This window comes from Gekko japonicus, unplaced genomic scaffold, assembly GCF_001447785.1.
Source record: "Gekko japonicus isolate JY-2015 unplaced genomic scaffold, Gekko_japonicus_V1.1 scaffold1337, whole genome shotgun sequence".
In the NCBI taxonomy this organism is placed as follows: Eukaryota; Metazoa; Chordata; class Lepidosauria; order Squamata; family Gekkonidae; genus Gekko; species Gekko japonicus.
Genome location: NW_015165863.1, coordinates 383,027 through 402,287, shown reverse-complemented (window position 1 = coordinate 402,287; position 19,261 = coordinate 383,027). Strand labels below are relative to the sequence as shown.

The following is a 19,261-nucleotide window of genomic DNA, read 5'->3' as shown; positions in this document are numbered from 1 at the left end:
TTCCCCCATAGAAAAGAGTCCTACTAATTGAAAGAAATTGCATCAAAGCATTAAATTATTACCTTTTTATTTTTTCCAAGAAATGACATTTTGAGTTCTCATTTTTCTATATATTGAGTGCATAATTATCAACAAAACACAATTGATCTACATAATTTCAGACTGTTGACCAAAATATATATATGTATATTTATGTATATATGTACACACTTTACAAAACTGTGTTAACGGCATATGTTATAAGACACAAACCATCTAATGATACATATGAGAGAAGGCACAGAGATCATGTTTTACAAACAACACGGAATGTATACAAACATCCAATGCAGATTTGATATTTATACAGGGTTTGGCATTCGTTGAATTTTTATATTCTTAACTAAGGCCATAATCCATCTGTCTTTGAACTCAATTCCACATGTGGGAAGAGGACTGCTATAGCAGTAAATAGATTGACATTTGCTGGCCATTATTCACATGGAGGAGGGATATGCACCTCCTATATAGCAATCTGACTCTTCTCAGATATTTACTTGCAAGTTACTCCAGTTTGGAGGAGAAAGGAAAGCAACTGTGCATTTGATCTCTCTAGCTATCTCCTCCCTGCTTGAAGCTGTGCTCATGCAGGGACCAAGAATAAATTGCATCTTACATTCTGGAGTGAAAAAATACAAAGTCCCACAAGTTGTATTAAACATTACAACACTGTACAGTCTTGTAATTAAAAATAAGTTTTAACTATGTCAAAAATCTTAACATAAAATGTACAAATATCAGACCTGCTTCCTAACAATTCTGCCTGAAATGTAACAGGCTAGGGTTGCGTTATTTGAATCCTCAGGAAACCTTAAATGTTCTCGCAAAGAAAGGAGAAAGTATTGCACTGAAAATGGTTCAAGTTTGGCAAGTCTTCAGGTGAAAATAACACATTTGTCTGAATTAGGTGAATTCCAACTGTCAAAAGCATCCATTCCCATTTAAGCAGGAATAGTTTGAAATAAAGGATCTGAATGTGTTTCCCACTATAGGAAACAGGATGATGGACTAGAAGGACCTGATCCAGCAAAGTTTGTTTTTATTATTCTACCTGCATTATTTGATGTTTAATGTATGGTGTGAAGAAATGTGTTGTTGTTTTTTTCCTTTGGAGGTTGAAATGAGCATAATGTTCACTTTGTGTTTTAAAAGTTTTTTTTCTCTCTGGGATAAGAACAGGCAGGAAGGGGGAAGTCAATTCAATTGCTCTCCAGACTTACCTCAGCCCACCTTCATACAAATACTAATAGGTCTAGAGACAATGGGATGGTCAAGCTTCCCCATCCTCAAGCAGGGAACAGAGATTTGGAGGAATTAAATACTAGAAAGACTTCAGGAAGGAAAATTCTGGAGACTTCTGGAAAAGCTTCTCTTACCTGGTCAGTGGATGGGGAAAAGGGAGGTGATAAAACTCAAAGGAGCAAGGAGGAAGCTCTCTTTGGTGCTGAGTCCATCAGAGCAGACAGAACTCTTAACTGAGGTCTGGAGAAGGCAGTGATTTAACCATGTGCTGTCCTGAGGAGCTGGATAAAACTTCAAAGTAAAGGGTACTCTGTACAGATCTGTAACTTCCTAAGCTAAGGAGCCTGTCCTATATTTTAACATCTGATAGGGCATATATATAGAGAGAGAGAGACAGAGGAATTGTGTTTTACCTATTTCTTTTGAATCCCTTGCTCAACCTGGTGCTGTGCTAAAAGTATGTTTGTGAACATTTTCTTTTTAACAAATAATTTATAACTTTTGATGCTGATAGTGGTTTTCTGTACCACATAGACTTCCACCATCTTGGACACACTACTTTAAAAGGAGTGCCAGGGGGAAGGCAGTTGGCAAGTGCTGTTCCTTCAGGGACACACAAAGCAGTAAATGATCCCTGTGGTGACCAGGCACTGGGCAGCAGGAGGCACAGAGGCGAGGCCTCAGAACTCAGAAGGGAAGCTGAGAGTCCTCCTGACCCTCCAAGCGGACAACTCCTACAAAGGTCAGGTGGTGGTGGCAGGCTACCAGAGAGAGAAAAAAGCCTCTCCACGTGTTGGGAAAACCTTGGAGGACAAGGTGGAACAGGCCCTGCAGGCCAGAGCGGGCCTCTTCCACCACAATTGGCATGTAGCCATTTTAACAACTGCTTAAAACTACCATCATTTCATGACGCACTGTGTTTAAGTGTAAAAAAAACATTAACAGAAGTTGCACAAATGAATTATTGTGGATAAAATATGGTAATAGCAATTTATATGAATAATGCTGTTATCCTTCTATAAGCAAGAGTACTAATACCAACTACAGATGAACCAGTAGGTTATGCTCATCTTTCAAATACCATGTTCAGTTATCAGTGTGGTTTTTCCTCTACAAACATCAGGCAGCTGTTTTTCACTGCAAGATGCTTCTTAATTTATGAAGAGGACTCGTGTTAAACTTCATATTGCTAAGCAATACAATCTAACCACAAAATACTGGATCATATTTTAATATACAATCAGTTTACAGCTCCTAGTTTCAGGCACTCATTGCTCCTTTGTAAGTCAAATGAAAATGTGAAATAAGGGAATTGTTCATGAATGAACATTTTTAAAGGCATGGATCTTAATTTAGATATTTATAGACATTTCCAGAAGTCATTTAATCAAAAATATAGCATATAATATTAAAAGTAAATGAACCGTTTTTAACACTATACAAATTTCTTAAAAAGCTTATTTTCCTTTATAAGGCAGTGGGTATTCTGCTTCATAATCATGGCCAACAGATAAGCTACCTTTGGTTTAGTTTTGTTACTATTTCACATTAAAACTACAGTACAACTAAAATTTGATGAGATGTTTCACAGAAAACACTGTTGTATACACCAAAGTACTTTTATGGCTTTTGGATATTACTCATCGCTTTCTGATTCTTCATCATCATCACCTATTGGATAGGACTGGATATTGTTCTGTGTATACATTTTGGTTTTAAAGTGACAGTTGTGGTCCATGAGTATTGCCTGTAAAAAAAAAACAACCCAGAATGACCCATTAGTATATCTTCCATTTTATTACTGTCTGCAACAACCAAAGACACTTTCAGATTTCAGCCAGGATCAAAGAGCGTCTGTAAATGCACCCAGTTTCTCTGAAGCTCCCTGCATGACATCAGATGCTCCTCCAATATTTACTTCAAGTTTTGAAAGTATTTATTAAGTAGCTTGGGGGGTGGGCATATTTTGATGAAGAGATGTGTAGCTCTTTGGATCTGCCCCTTTAAATAGTGGTGAAATACCCATATACCAAGAGAAAATTAGGATGACTGAAATCAAATGTTTATTTAAAACACACCCAAAACATGGTAAAATATTGTGTGCTGGATTTAAAGGTTAATTCATATTTCTTCATATTCTTTCCTTGTACAAGAAGCTAGATTACTCTGGGTGAGTAACAAAATATTGAATGCAGAAATGTAGCCACTAGGGGTGTACAATATTTTTAACTAGTATTTTTCAGTTTGGGTCTATCGAACTCGGGGGGGGGGATGGGATTTCAGAAATCCCAAATTTTGCAGGGGTTCCAAAAAGCCAGTCTGATCCTGGGGTTGGCTTGGCTTGTCCTGCAGTTCTGGTTGAGGAGATCCCCAAGAGCTCCTGTGCCGCACATTGCTCCCGGTGGCACAGCTGATCTTGGCTCATTTTAAACTGGGCTGGAGGAAAAGCCAGCCCTAGGAGCTGCTGTGCCATGCGGAGCACTCAGCACATGGCTCTGCATGGCACCGGAGATCCTGGCTGGGCTTGCTTCTCCTGCAGTCTGGTTTAAACTGGGCTGCAGGAGAAGCCAGCACAAAGCCCAGCCTGCGGGGAGCAGTCTGCTCCTGGTGGCACAGCAGATCTTTAGGCTGTCTTCTGCAGTCACTTTAAACTTTAAAGGGACTGCAACAGAAGCCCAATGAACAGCTGAGAGGCGGGAGCAATCTGATCCCACCTCTCTGCTGTTTTTGGATCTACCTGGTGATTCCTGAATATATCCAGGATTGGGGGGGGGGGATTTTTTCCGGTTTTCACGAGAAAACCCGGATACATTTGGGATGCCGAAACTTACCTGGAAAATGCCAGTACAGTATTTTTTGGGTAGATTTTTGGCTCAGGTAGATCCAAATGCACAGCCCTAGTAGCCACTGAATTGATTCATGATTTTCCATTCTGATCAGGTATTCTATTAAAATTTTATGTAACATTTATTAAAGAATATTCTATTTTAAGTTTTTTAAAAAAATCATTCTATGAATAATTTGTTAGCAGGTAACAAAACAGATCATATAAGCCACATTATTATTAAGTGCTTGTATAAAAAGTTAACAAATCACTAGGAAAGGATTGAATTAAACATATAATTAGTTATTTGTCCTCAATGTTCCTGTATATGATTTTGAACTGAGAACCAGGGTACCACACTTAGGTTACCTACAATGAAAAGGATATACACAGTACCTGAATAACACTTTATATAAAATAGTTCTGCTGAAAATGTGGATCTAAAGTTGTTGTTTTACTTAGCCTAGAAGGGGGTGGTACTTAAATCAGTTTATACTAGAACTTGCATGTTTACTCTTACATTGTTGTCCTACAATCTTTTCTGGTGAAACTTGGGAATGATTTTCCCATGTATCTCTACTAAAAAATACAGCACCCAATACAAAGATGCATGGCATGATTTTTTTTTGGTATAATAACAATTGATTGGCACAGTAATGAGAATACGGAGAACAAGAAAAACAGTGAAAAAGTGACGCTTAATATATGTCTAAAGAATCATAGAAAAGTGAACAAAAATAATATACATAACCACTTTTCTATGATTCTTTAAAGACATATATTAAGCGTCACTTTTTCACTGTTTTTCTTGTTCTCCGTATGATTTTTTTTTTGCACAAATGTATTCTCTTGTATGGCTCATGTATGGCTGCGAGAGTTGGACTATAAGGAAGGCCGAGCGCCAAAGAATAGATTCTTTTGAACTATGGTGCTGGAGAAGACTCTTGAGAGTCCCTTGGACTGCAAGAAGATCAAATCAGTCAATCCTAAAAGAAATCAACCCTGACTGTTCTCTGGAAGGCCAGATAATGAAACTGAAGCTCAAATACTTTGACCACCAAATGAGAAGGGAGCACTCACTGGAGAAGACCCTGATGCTGGGAAAGATTGAAGGTCAAAGAAGACGGGGACGGCAAAGGATGAGATGGTTAGACAGTGTCATAGATGCAACAAACATGAAGTTGAGCAAACTTTGGAGGGCGGCGGAGGACTGGAGGGCCTGGCGTGATCTGGTCCATGGGGTAGCAAAGAGTCGGACTCGACTGTGCGACTGAACAACATTCTCTTGTTACATTTATTAGCAGTGCAGTCCTATACAGTTACACAGACTGACTTCAATGGATTTAGAAGACCGTAACTTTGTTTAGGATTGAACTGTGGGGCCCTTACTAGGATTTCACAGACCTCTTGATAGGGATAGGCTGCTGGAAGTTTTAGAAGTCTTGAAACATCAAGGCATCCAGTGCACATTCTGGTGAACTTTAGGACATTTTCATACAATACCCTTTATGGTAGGGGTCTCAAACGTAGTGTCAACAAAATGTAGATCCTGGAAGAGGTTAATATAACTTACATGTTGGAACTCAGTTGCATTTTACTGCCAAGATTTACTACTGAAGGTAAAACATTTTATTATATCCTGGTAGCTTGGTATTTGTTAGGCACCAGCTAGAAAGCAGCCATGAGATAACATGAATCAAATATTAAATGTTTATTAATCTCTGTGATAATTCATTCCTCAAATTAAATTCAGATAGCCAATTCCTTCCATCTAGCTTCCACCCCAAGCTAGCACTAAAAGCACTGCTTGTCCTGGGTCAGAGCAGACTCAGCCAAGACCAAGAGGATGAGTCAGAAGCACAAACCAGAAGCGTAAGTCAAGAGTTCAGTCCAAAAGTCATACACAAGCCAAGGGTCCAAGCAGGTCCGAGAGGTATTGTCAAATAGGTCTGGGGTCAAAGCCAATGGTTCAGGAGTAGCAGCCAGAAACAGGTCCGGGTGGTGTGGTTGCATGTCTCCAGGAAGGTGACAAGTTGCTCCCACACCTTCCCCCTCTGAAACCCCGTTCTTTATCGGCAGCTCACAGCTGGGTCTTGTTGCTTGCAACAGTGCTGTCCATTAATTCCAGATGTTCCTCTTGATCTGGCAGTCGCTGGCAGCACCAGTGTTGCAGTGGCTCGTTTGGGGGGGGGGGGGGGTCTTTTGCCTGTTTCCAGACATCACAGAATGCCACATAAGAACTCACATCAGCATGTACCCGGAGCCACCAGAACTCCCAGGTGATCAGATGTGTGGTCTTGTGGCATCCAAAATGACCAGCAGGCTTCGAGTCATGGAAGAGTTGTAGAATCTCCATTTGCAGTGGCTTGGGGGGAACATATAAACGGTCTTGATGCAAAAGCATGCCGTGATGCTCTATCAATCCCCGGGGTTTTGGCTGAGAGGGATCCCGGAATTTCTGCAGTTGTTCCAGGGCAAATGGATGTTCCTGTTGTTCTTGGATTCTGTCTATGAGACCTGGGGGATCCTGAGTGGCAGCAAATGTTTCTGGTGGTAATATCATGGACAGTGGTTGGTCTTCTTTTGGGATGGTGGCATATTCTGGCTTGTGGGAAAGGGCATCGGCTCATTTATTTTGAGAACTAGGGACATAAGAAATCTGGAAGTCAAACCTAGAGAAGAACAGTGACCAGCGGATCTGTCGCTGGTTCAGTCACTGAGTTGTTTGAAGATCTTCCAGGTTCCGGTGGTCAGTCTGTACCTGGACTGGATATCGAGACCCTTCTAGGTGGTGGCACCAAACTTCAAAAGCTACTTTGATTGCCAGTAACTCCTATTTCCAGATGGTGTAGTTTCATTCTGCTGGGGTCAGCTGGTGGGAATAGTATGCACAGGGTTGCAGGGTGCTGGTAGGATCATCCTTTTGGGACAGGATGGCACCTAATGCTGTGATTGATGCATCAGCTTTGACAATGAATGGTAGACATGGGTCTGGGTAGTGGAGCAACGGTTCAGACGTGAAGTGGGTTTTTAGGAGTTGGAACTCCTGGTCAGCTTCTGGGGTCCTTCAGAATGGCTCCTGGGGGCAGAGGAGTTGAGTCAGGGGGACCGTGATCTTGGCGTATTCTGGAAATGAATTGCCTGTAGTAATTAGTGAATCCAAGGAGCCACTGAACGTCCTTCCAGGAACGTGGGGCCTGCCATGTCTGTACCACCTTTACCTTCTTGGGGTCCATACAGATACCCTGCAGGGAAATTATATGCCCTAGGAACTTCATAGTTGGAAAATCTAACGTCTCAAGTTTTGCATGCAACCCATGTTGGCACAGGCACTGCAAAACCAGACGTACATGTTCAGTATGTTCAGCGGGGTCACGGGAGTAGATCAGAATGTCACCTAGATAAATAATCACAAATTGGTCAAGGAGATCCTGAAACAAGTTATCCATCAACCTTTGGAAGACCACGGGAGCATTGGTCAATCCAAAAGGCATAACTAGGTATTCAAATTGACCATATCGAGTCCTGAAGGCAGTCTTCCACTCATCCCCTTTACGAATGTGCACTAAATTGTATGCTCCCCGGAGGTCTAGTTTGGAGTACACCTGAGCCCCCTGTAGACGTTCCAGTAGCTCTGGGATCAAAGGCAGTTGGTACCAGTCTTGGATGGTAATTTTGTTTACGGCCTGGTAATCATGGCCATTTTTCTTCTTGATGAAAAGTACCGGGGCCGAGGTGGGTGATGTGGACGGCCAAATGAAACCCCTCTGCAGGTTTTTGTACAGGAAGTCTCGGAGTACAGACCGCTCTGATTTTGAAAGAGATATAGGTGCCCCACAGGCAAGGGTGCCCCTGGAACTAGATTGATTGCACAGTCGTAGGGCCGGTGCGGGGGTAGGTGGTCCACCCCCTTTTCCTTCAAAACATCCTGGAAATCAAGGTATTATGCTGGGAGCGTGGTGTGTGCAGGTGTGGCAGCTGCTGCCAAGGCCATGGGCTTGTGCAGATGAGGGCAAGGGTCGTAGAATTATAAGTCCCATTGCCTCTACTGGACTACAGGATCATGTTCTGTCAACCAGGAAAGGCCCAAGATAATGAGGAAGCAAGGCATGCTGGCTACGTTGAAGCAGAGTTGCTCTGTATGGTGCTGGATCTGGAGAGTCAGTGGCTGGGTTTCCTGGCTGATGGGACCTGACTGCAGCAGTCGCTCATCAATAACTTCAACCAGAGCCAGTGTTTTCTTTTGCCAGAGAGGCACTTGACGCTGTTTGGCAAAGTGACTGTCCAGAAAACACCGGGATGCACCTGAGTCCACTATGGCATAGACCAATAGCCAGCGGGTATTCAGAAGACCAATTTTCATGGGCATGAGGAATGGGCCAGGGAAGTCACAGGGGCCTCCTGTGAAGTCAAGGGACTGCCCCAAACCACCTGACCCCTTGTGGCTTGAGGCTGCTCTTTTCCCAGAGAGCGGCACGTGGCAGGACAGCCACTAACAAAATGGCCACACACCCCCACAAGACAGACATAGGTTGTTGGTGCGGCATTGGTTCTTCTCGGGAGTCAGCCAGGGTCGCACTGCACCTAATTACATTGGTTCTCTGGCATCCTCTGGTGACTCCGCAGGTGCAGACCGGCTAGCCCACGTTCCTTGTGATTTCCGCTGGTCTGGGTATGGTCGGGAGCGACTGCATGCTTGTTTGCTGCTCTCTAGTCGTTCGTCAATGCGTAGGCAGAGGTGGGTTAAAGCTTTCAAGGTGGCTGGCTGGTCTACACGAACCACTTCATCCCGAATTTCATCTGACAGCCCCTCAAGGTACTGGTCCATTAGAGCCTCTTCATTCCAGCCTAAGTCCTGGGCAGGGAGTTGAAACTCAGTAGTGTAATGAGCCACTGATCCCCATCCCTGTTTCAATGCACGGATTTGCCTGTTGGCTTTCTCTGCTTTCAACAAACTAGTGAAAGCAGCCTTCATGTGTGCCACAAATCCTGGGTAGTCATTTAGTAAAGGAGACTGAGCAGTTAGCAGAGGAGCTGCCTATTTTGCTACCTGTCCCTTTAAGAAGCTGATCAGGAAGCAAACTTTTACCCTGTCTGAAGTAAAGTCGGCACTGAGCAAGGAAGGCAGGGAACTCCTCCACATTTCCTCCAAACTTTTCTGGAGGGCTGACTAGGCATTTGGCTGAAGGTGCTGTTGCTGTGGCATGAAGGGCAGCCGTCTGTTGCTGCAGGGTAGACACAACATGCATCAGCTGCATCACCTGGTCCTGCAGTGCTGCGAGACTCGCAGACTCAGCCAAGACCAAGGGGATGCGACAGAAGCACTAACCAGAAGTGTAAGTCAAGAGTTCAGTCCAAACGTCATACACGGGAAGCCAGCTGAGGGTCCAAGAAACAGAGTTCAAGCAGGTCCGAGAGGTGTTGTCAAATGGGTCTGGGGTCAAAGCCAAAGGTTCAGGAGTAGCAGCCAGAAACAGGTCCAGGTGGTATGGTTGCACATCTCCAGGAAGGTGACAAGTTGCTCCCACACCTTCCCCCTCTGAAATCCTGTCCTTTATCAGCAGCTCATAGCTGGGTCTCATTGCTTGCGAGAGCGCTGTCCATTAACTCCAGGTCTGGCAGTCACCAGGCAACTCCGCCTCCCCTCGAGGAGCTCCAAGCTCGTGCACTTCTTCCTGCAGTCCCCTGGCTCTGGGGACAGAGGAGGCGAGGCAACCTGTGATGCTTCCCCATGATCTTGGGTTGTTGAGGCACTGCCACTCTGGGTTGTCTCTTCCGTGTTCCCAGTGCTAATGGGGCTGGAGTGCCTGCTGTCCTCACCAACTGGGGCACTAGGACCTGCCTCTGCTGTCTCGGTTGGTCGTTAGGAGCATCAGCTGGCTGAGTCTCAGAGGTGCTGACGGGGCTGTTATCCGCATCAGCTGAGTGCTCTTCAGTTAAAGCAGACTGGCCCACAACACTGCTTGCTATAACCTAAATACTGTTTTTCTGGTCAGGCTCTTTCTTTTCTGTTCTTGATGCTGATGTCAACTACCACTTCTGAAACTAGTGATTTCCTTCCCATCAGGACTGCTCTCTGAAGATACTAGGCCACCAATGTGCAGCTCCTGCAAGTCTCTACAGCTTCCTCAGGTTCCTCTCCCCCCCAGTTTTGTCTTTTAAGTCCCACTGCCAGGTTTCTTCGGTTAGCTCTTCTTACACAACCGTTTTCTGCCTTCTTTGTCTCTTTTTGCTTCTCACTCACACCTCAAACAACCACCAACACATCCTGTAAGCAACCTGTATACGTCCTTTTATTATCCATGGTTATACTCCTTCAGAAATTAATGTTCTTCACATCTCAGGCCACCAGTTTATTGATCCTTAGTTACACACCAGTGAGATGGGATAGAATGTTTACTAACTGGCCAACAATTTTGGATTTCTATGTATATGAGGTGGGCTCCCCCTTAGATAAAGTAACCACAAAATAGCCTTAGTACTTGGCAGACTGCTCCAAGGCCTATATATGTGTAGCCTTGAAAACTACTTCTGTAAATAAAATCATACCACCTTTACCTCACAATGTTACCAAAAAATTTCCTTTGTTTTCCTACACAGAAACACTATTTACATATTTCATGTGCATTTGGTAAACTTTACACAAGGTATGTATGTTGTTTCTCCACACCCATCAACTCTATTTAGCTGTTTGAGAAAATGCAGTTTCCTCACAATGGAAGAATATGCGAGCCTGCCACCTGGATCAGTGATGCCTAAACAGTTTCTGGAAGAAAACCATGGCATCCTATCATATATAATACTGAACAACTAATATCTAGAAGGTTGCAAGGCATGTGCTGGAGTACTGGACACCTAGGAGTGATTAACTATTGCCAGAAGACCTACTGCAATGGGGACTCCTCTCTCCTGAGAATGTTGTTTTCAAGGCATCAGGTACTTTATAAACCAGAACAGAAGGAATAAGTTGTTCACTTACTACCTTTTTTTCCCCAGTACATACAGCAGCAAGATAGACTGTTATCAGAGAAGAAAGTGGGGATGAAGGATGTGTGGGAACATGAAAGGTTCTTGCTGTAGATGCAGGATTCACTTGTGTATGAGAATCTCCAGACACTATGTGTGGTGCTGGAAGATCCAAGAAAGGTGGAGTACATTTAGTATGTTACCAAACACTGGACTAGAGTCTTTTTGCTCTTCTGAGTTGTTAATTGGGGAGGGAAAATGGCAAGAGAGGAGCTATCTTCCTCCACCTCAATCCAAATCTATCTCACACAGCCAGAAGGCTTTTTTTTTTTTTGAACAAATAAAATAATTAGGAAATCTGATTACAGGTCTCACAACTCATTTAGTTGAACCATGAAATGGCATTTTGTACTGTTTCCAAATGCCACCATTTCCTGGCTTCAAATTGCATATTGGTTATTTCCCCTTTTTTTTTCTTACCAAAAAAAGCTAGAATCTCCTGAAGAAATAAAATTCCTCCTTACCTATTTAAGATGTATTTGGAATCCCTGCCTCAATAAATCTTGAAGCGGCTGCAAATTCTCTTATGAGCCATAAAAAATGGGGGGGGGGGTTACTCCTTTAGTAGAGAGGAAGGATGCCTGTTGCCTTTTTACATTTTCCAGTGTGCTCTAGTGTCATGTTTGTATTTAGCCTCTCAACAGTCCTGCAAGGTGCTTCTCCTGGAAAGCAAGCCAAGCCTGCTTTCTTGCCTAAGTGAAACAGAACTGTAAATGAATGTTTGTAAGAATACCATGGTAGCTGAACATTCTTTATGTGCTGCCTATGTATATTAGAAAGGGGGAGATACTAGACAACAAAGCACTAGGAGGATGTAACAGAGGAGAGGAGAGAGATAAAACAGGGTAAAGAACAAATCTTATAAGTCTTTCTATAAGAAAAACAAATGGAAGGTGCCTTAGCTGAGATGTAGTGGACCAAATCCAGAAAAAAATATACTTGTGCTTACCATTTTTTCTTCTTTGGCAGGTGGACTACGTAGGAAAAAACATAAAGGAGCAAAGAGGATGTCAATAATTCCTATTATGGTCATGAGCCATGGGAACCCAATTGCCTTCGCAATGGCACCACCAACAGAAGGACCTTCAGGAAACAGAAGTTATTTTTTTAAAGTTCTGAAGGTACCCACAAAATAAACAAAGAACTGACCCCAAACTCTGTGTAATCAGAAATAATACACACTTGAAAAAGATACATATTGGCATAAATTATGGATAAATATAATGCCTGACTGATCACACATGGAAAATGGTTGCATGATTTTAGTCTTGTTGCAGGACAGCTCATTCTACAAGTAGAGTGGAGTTCCCATAAGTACTTCTTCCTTTCTTCTCCCATCTTACTGCATGGCTACTGTTCCTTACTACATTTATTCAGAAGTCTGCTAGACCACATTGTAAATGCCTTTGACCAAATGTGAGCAATTTCATTTTGAGTAAGGTTACATATATTTGGTCTAAGACCCAAATGAATCCATTACCTAAAGCAAACCCCATGCAAAATGCAACATCTGCTATTGCATAAACACTCCCATAGACTGAAACGTGCCGCAGATCAACAAGGTAACCCATAATAGGCATCATCGAAGAATCCACCATCCCTAATGGTAGGAAAAAAAGAAAAAGATAAAGATAATTTTCTCCCTCTGTCCACTTCCTCTAAAATGATTTGAAGACATGGAGATGGAATGATCTAGTAATATTGAAATAAGAATTTGTTAAGATAATTACAAGCTGGGACCATACAATCACAAGGCTGCAGCAATTTGGAAACACCCCCCCCCCCCTCCTCAAAATCTCCCTCTCCAAGATCCTATAGTCTCTCAGAGGTTTAAGCAATCTAATATCACCATTGCTGTCTATTTTCCTTTAACTGACTTTCAGCTGCTTTCAATATTAGATGCCTCTAGAGCAGGGGTGGCCAAACTCACTTAACTTAAGAGCCACATAGAATAAACATCAGACATTTGAGAGTTGCAAGATGTGAACAAATATTACACACATGTTTTTATTGGAAAATACGCACATTTGTTTTTTATAAACATTATATGAGACTGCCAAAAAATAAAAACAAAAGGAGTAAAACAGATTGTGATAATGATATTTATTTGTCCAGTTTGCTGTTTATGACTCCAGTTGCAAAAACAGTAAAGACAATAAATAAATATTTATTTGTCCAGTGATGTTTATTTGTTTGATAATGACATTTGTCTGAGAGAGAAATAAAGAAAGCAAATAGATGGGGGAGGGAGAAGGAAGGGAGAAAGAAAAAGAAAGGTGGAAAGAAAGCAAATAGATGGGAAGGGAGGGAGGGAGGGAAGAGAGAAAGGAACAAAGAAAGCAAATAGATGAGGAAGAGAGAGAGAGCAAGGAAGGAAGGGGGAAAGAAAGGTGAAAAATAAAGAGGTGGAAAGAAAGGAAACAGATGGGGGAGGAAGGAAGGGGGAGAGAAAGAGAGGTGGAAAGAAAGCAAATACATGGGGAGGGAGGCAGGGAGAGGTGGAAAGAAAGCAACTTTAACTTTAAATGTGTTCTCCAACACCCCCCCACACCCCCATGCTAGCCGGCTTGGCTTGGAGAAGGGATTTAAAGAGACAAATGCCTTCTCCAAGCCTGAGAGTGGGGCCATGGAGAATGCCTTTAACTTTAAATGTGTTCTCCATGCCCCCCATCCCTGCTGCAACGCCAGCTTGGAGAAGGGATTTAAAGAGACAAATGCCATCACCAAGCCAGCTGGCTGGTGAGGCAGGGTTTGGAGAAAACATTTAACTTTAGATGGGGAAGGAGGAGAGAAAGAGAGAGAGAGAAAGGTAGATAGATGGATAGATGGATGGAGGGAGGGAGGGAAAAGTGGAAAGAAAGCAACTTTATCTTTAAATGCGTCCACCAAACCTCCCCCCACCCCCACCCTGGCTGGCTTGGTGAAGGGGGGGGGGCTTTGAGAACACATTTAAAGTTAAAGTTGCTTTGTTTCTCTGCTCTTCCCACTTCAAGCCTACCCAGAGAGGGTCACACTGGCTGAGGAAGGGAAGACCGATCAGGGAAGCATGCCACCCCTTTGCTTCCCCAGCCACCCTGCCGGGAGCCACACAATATATGCAAAAGAGCTGCATGCAGCTCCCGAGCCGCAGTTTGGCCACCCCTGCTCTAGAGGCACGTAGAGTTGGGAAAGACACTCCCTCCTTTTCTGGGGAATCACAACCAGCCACAGTGGACAACACCAACCTAGGTGAACATGGCACAGTTCTTTTCTGCATAGTGAAGAAGCGATCATGTTCTAAATTTTGTCACTAACTTCAGTGGATGCTGGTTTGGCCAAAATCGGTGACTTCTATACTGGCAAAACCACAGTCACTACTGACTTGGAATCTGGCTGATGCAGTTGTTAAAAGAATATATGTACACAGACACACACGCACATTTTTCTTCCCGCTGTACCACTTTGCTGACAAATTGAAGTGGAGGTTCTGAATAGCCCTATCAGTGTAACTATTGAAGGCAATTTGCAATTAGACTTTCCCCAGCTAAATATGATACACTTTCCTTACCAATGGCAAAACCAACTCCAAAATTTGGTGCTATGAGTCCATATATGTCTTTCGCAAGTGGTACCTAGTAAAAAATTAAATACCAAAAATGTTACCCAGAGCCTATCATACATTATCAATTAGTCTATTGGCTAATGATTATCTTAATTAATCCACTGACTAACTTCCTACATGTGGCAAAATGGGTCCAAGAGTGCACAAATAGTTTTAACTAGCACATATTATACAACTTTAAACAAACAACATTTGCTACCAATTTGGTGTAGTGGTTAAGTGCGCGGACTCTAATCTTGGAGAACCAGGTTTGATTCCCCACTCCTCCACTTGCACCTGGCTGGATGACCTTGGGCAAGCCGTAGTTCTGATACGAGCTGTACTTGAAAAAGAGCAGTTTCTGTCAGAGTTCTCTCAGCCCCACCTACCTCACAGGGTGTCTGTTGTGGGGAGGGGAAGGGAAAGGAGTTTGTAAGCCGCTCTGAGACACCTTTGGGCAGGGTATAAATCCAATCTTCTTCTACCTTAATCTTGCTTTATTTCTTTTCATCAATCTCATCTAAGAAGTCTTCAAATACAGATGCGGACCTTAATTTTATAAGCCAACACTAAATGTTTAAGAAATATCTACGTTCAGGGGTCATTTCCTCCCAGAGCACCTTGGAGCAATGCTCCGGCAGTAACAAGCCCAGGCCCCATCCCTCGCGGGGCACCTGAAGAAGACCGAGCAGGCAAGCCAGGCATGTCTCCCCACCTCCTCTTCCTTCTCCAGCTTTCTGGCAAAAGAAGGGGGGGCGGGGAGATATGCCCTCCTTTCCCCCTGAGCCTCTCTTCTTTTGCGGAGAGATCCGGGGGGGGGGGATTTAAATGCCCTGGGTTCCCTGCCCAATCTTCTCCAAGTGCCCTGCAGAAGCCGGGCATGTTTCCCTGCCTCCTCTTCCTTCTCCAGCTTTCTGGCAAAAGAAGGGGGGGCGGGGAGATATGCCCTCCTTTCCCCCTGATCTTCTCTGCTTTTGCAGAGAGACTCGGGGGTGGGTTTCCTGTTCGATTTTCTCCAAGAGTCCCACGTAAGTAAGAGTAGGTTAAGTACTCGAGTACTCCATCTTTTTGTGTCATACCTCTGAGGATGCCAGTCACAGCTACTGGCGAAACGTCAGGTCCTACAATGTCAAGATCACAGCCATACAACCCAGAAAATCTACAACAGCTAATGAACTCCGGCCGTGAAAGCCTTCAACAACAGCTTGGAGTACACTTTCAGAGTTAAATCTAGATGAAGAAATTTCCTGTCCAGGGCCAAGGCCCAGCACAGACTTTATCCCAGCTTGGTGAGGCGTCAGGAGGACCACCCTGGGAATCCCCAGCCTGGCATGGGCACTACCAGTCTCTTACTTGGGCCCAACAGAAGCCCTGCAACAACAATCAAAGACAGAAAAGGAGGCTGGGCAGGCAGGGGAAAGGCCACCTGGGACTTCCCCAGTGACGAGGGAAGACATGCTGCCCATGGCCTCACTAATGCCAGCAATGGTGGCAAGTGGCAGCAGTTGGGGGAAGCTTGCAGAAGTGAGAAACAGGCCTCGGCTCTCCACATGGTCACCAGGGAGGCTGACACTACCCTGGGAGATCCTCACAATCTCTCCCCCAGACAGCTCCAGCACAGCAAGGAGCCAGGAGCATGAACAGACCAGGCCTGGTCACAGGCAGGGCAAAAGCCTAGATATCAGCCAGGAGGATGCAACAAAGGAACCACTGGGGAGGGGTAGTTAGAGCAGAAGGATGCCAATTAGCAATTGACCAGAGGTTGGCCAGGCAGCTGGGACAGGGAGAGTGTCAGAATTCGTACCCAGGGGCAGAGGGAAGCTGACCAGATCCTTACAAGGGAGACTTCCCAGCCAAGCTGGGAAAGATGCAGGAAATGGTCACTTCGTGAAGGAAGGGCTTTCCCAGGAACGGGAGAGACCAGGCAGAGTGCCTCCTCCTCTTTCCCTTCTGAGATCTGAAGAAGTCTGTCCCATTTTAGGACAAGACAATTGATGGTGGAGGCTCAGGGACTATGGGAAAGGAGCCTCACATTTCCCTTCCACTTTAAATAGAATTTGTGGCCTGACTTAACTCCAAATACCATATCATCTGGATCACTACACAAGAAAAGACAGCAGAAACATATATGTATATATATAGAAGGAAAACATAACGTGCTTTTCAAATCAGAGAAGTGTCAATTTTTTACTCACACACAAAATGCTTATTCCCACTACTACCATCCCAATGAGAGCAGAAAGCCACCTATCAAAGGAAAAAATATATTTATACACCAAAGGTTAGACAACAAAAAGTAGGCATTAGACATGGGCTTGTAATTAATCACTAGAGTAATAAAATAACTCAATTTATAGTAGCTTAATTACTTTTTATCATGAAAGTATATTTTTCATTAACTCAAGGAATACTGAAAAACTAGGAAATATATAATTGTGTCAAATTAGATGTGTTTAAATTCAGCATACCGTCCCATTTTGTGTGCAAGGACCCCAAAAATATTAGTTCCAATCAGATAAGAGACACTAGCTGGAATGAAAGCAACGCCTGAAAAATATGAATGGGAGATTTTATCAATAAGAGTTTCAATGAAGCATTAGAAAAACTAATAATTTCAGACACAGCAGTTTTCATTAGAATATGTCTAATGGATGTTTTCAGCCTGAACCAGAAAATGTAATATCCGGTTGGTTCTGTGGGATCTAACAAGATTATCCATCAAATTTAAACCACTGTTATGCTTGAAAGAGAATATTTACTATCAGATACAAGAATGTGAGAGTGTGTAGAAGACAGAATGTATGTCTGTATGAAACAAAGAGAAAAATATTACAGATTGACTATAATAATTATCATTGTACAAAAGACAAAATTAAAGTGGAAACCAGACAATAATGTAATGACTAAAAGTACTGATAATTTTGAAATGTGGGAGGTCATGCTTTTACGTCTTTCAAAAACTCAGTTAATCATCCACAGTGATTCACAATTAATGTCATGCTCCAAGTTAATATTGACCTCTCTACCTTTTACAACCATCAAAAAACATTGCTGGGGAATGGTGGGATCCCAGCCAAGCTATATATGGTTGATTCTATCCATGCTGCTTGTGACATGATTACATCAGAACAAGCGCACAGATACCAATTTTCCCAACTGAAAAATATTCTATAACATTCACATTGCTGCTGGTTCCATGCAAAGGGCCAGCTAGACAGGCACAGATCAGGGGTCTCAATGCATGGATGAGAAAATGGTGCCGGGAGGAAGGGTTTAGATTTGTTAGGTATTGAGGAACTTTCTGGGACAAGCCAAACCTTCTTATGTTCTTACAGCACTTGAAACATATCTGGAGTGGTTAAGGTTAGGATTAGACCATTGGTCCATAAACTAGAGGTTGAGTTGTAATCCTACTGTCACTTCCTGAAAGCCAACATGATATAGTTGATAGTCCCATTTTCAAATCACCACTAATGATTACATTTACTAGGTAATGATGAGCCACTTGTTACCTCACAGGGTTGTTATGAAAATGAAATAGGAAAACTCTGAAATATATTGTCCTGAATTACTTCAAGGAAATGTGGGAAATAAGTGTAATAAGTAGAAAATTCATTTTGGTAAAAATATGTAAAAATATTTTGATTAAATTAAATCAGTCATTGGTTCTCAGAAGGAGAAGTGTACTGATAAAAGTACAAGGATATTTGGTGTCTACTCCTTACTGAAAATTAGTGACTAGCATGAAGAAGCCAGAAAAAAGGACAAAACGCTACATTAATGTTTTATCACATTGTGAAATAACATCTGTCGAATTTCAGCAAGCTCTTTATTAAACAGGTGTATAGGATGACTCATGGCTTCAAGAAAAGAACGATAACATAACATGCGATGATTCTTACAGTGCCATCCTAAACAGAGTTACAGCCTTCTAAATCCAGTTACTACTACTTCTTCTTTTTTTGAAATCCCCAGAGGGATATTTTTATTATTTTTATATAAGACTACCAAACTACAAAGAAAATATAAGGGAAGGGGGCTACATCTAAGGATAAAGGAAAGATAACTACACTATACTATAAACCCAAGAGGAGGAGATCATATCCGTGTTAATCCAAGTGTTATTAATAAAAGTGTGTGTTCAACAATATACTTGTAGAGTTCTTGTTGTCTCGGTTTCAATGTTAGTATATTAGTTATTGTGAGAGAACTTTCTGAGCATCTTCTTGTTATTTGCTTCAAAAGGCCATTTTCAGAGTCCTTCTGCCTTTACTTCGGTTTTCTGTCTCTGAAATCATATGTAGCTTTCATTGCGCCTGCACCCATTTCTACAGCAGAGTCTTCATCCGTTCCAGAGGTAGCGGAGTCAATTGATTTCAATTCTTTCTCTTTGGATTCTTCCTCCGATCCCAACGGACGTCTCAAAAATTCTTTGGCTTTAAAAATGGAGTCAATATTTTCTCTTTTGTCGTTGATTTTAAAGATGACACCCTCTGGGATCGCCCACCTGTATGAAATTCTATTGGTTTGAAGAAAAGAGATTATGTCCT

The 19,261-nt window shown here is 42.8% G+C and overlaps 1 protein-coding gene across 1 annotated transcript in view; it reads right to left on the bottom strand.

Annotated features, from left to right (window-relative positions):
• Window positions 1-2,917: 2,917 nt before the first annotated feature.
• The window catches only part of SLC18A2 (solute carrier family 18 (vesicular monoamine transporter), member 2), a 63,198-nt gene continuing 46,854 nt past the window's right edge, over window positions 2,918-19,261 (bottom strand). Inside the window, exons 10-15 of the mRNA XM_015411236.1 lie at window positions 17,180-17,258; window positions 16,907-16,958; window positions 14,679-14,742; window positions 12,612-12,731; window positions 12,081-12,214; window positions 2,918-3,028 (exon numbers count right to left, since the gene is read on the bottom strand). Coding sequence (XP_015266722.1) covers window positions 2,918-3,028; window positions 12,081-12,214; window positions 12,612-12,731; window positions 14,679-14,742; window positions 16,907-16,958; window positions 17,180-17,258 — 560 coding nt within the window. The remainder of the gene's footprint in view (window positions 3,029-12,080; window positions 12,215-12,611; window positions 12,732-14,678; window positions 14,743-16,906; window positions 16,959-17,179; window positions 17,259-19,261) is intronic.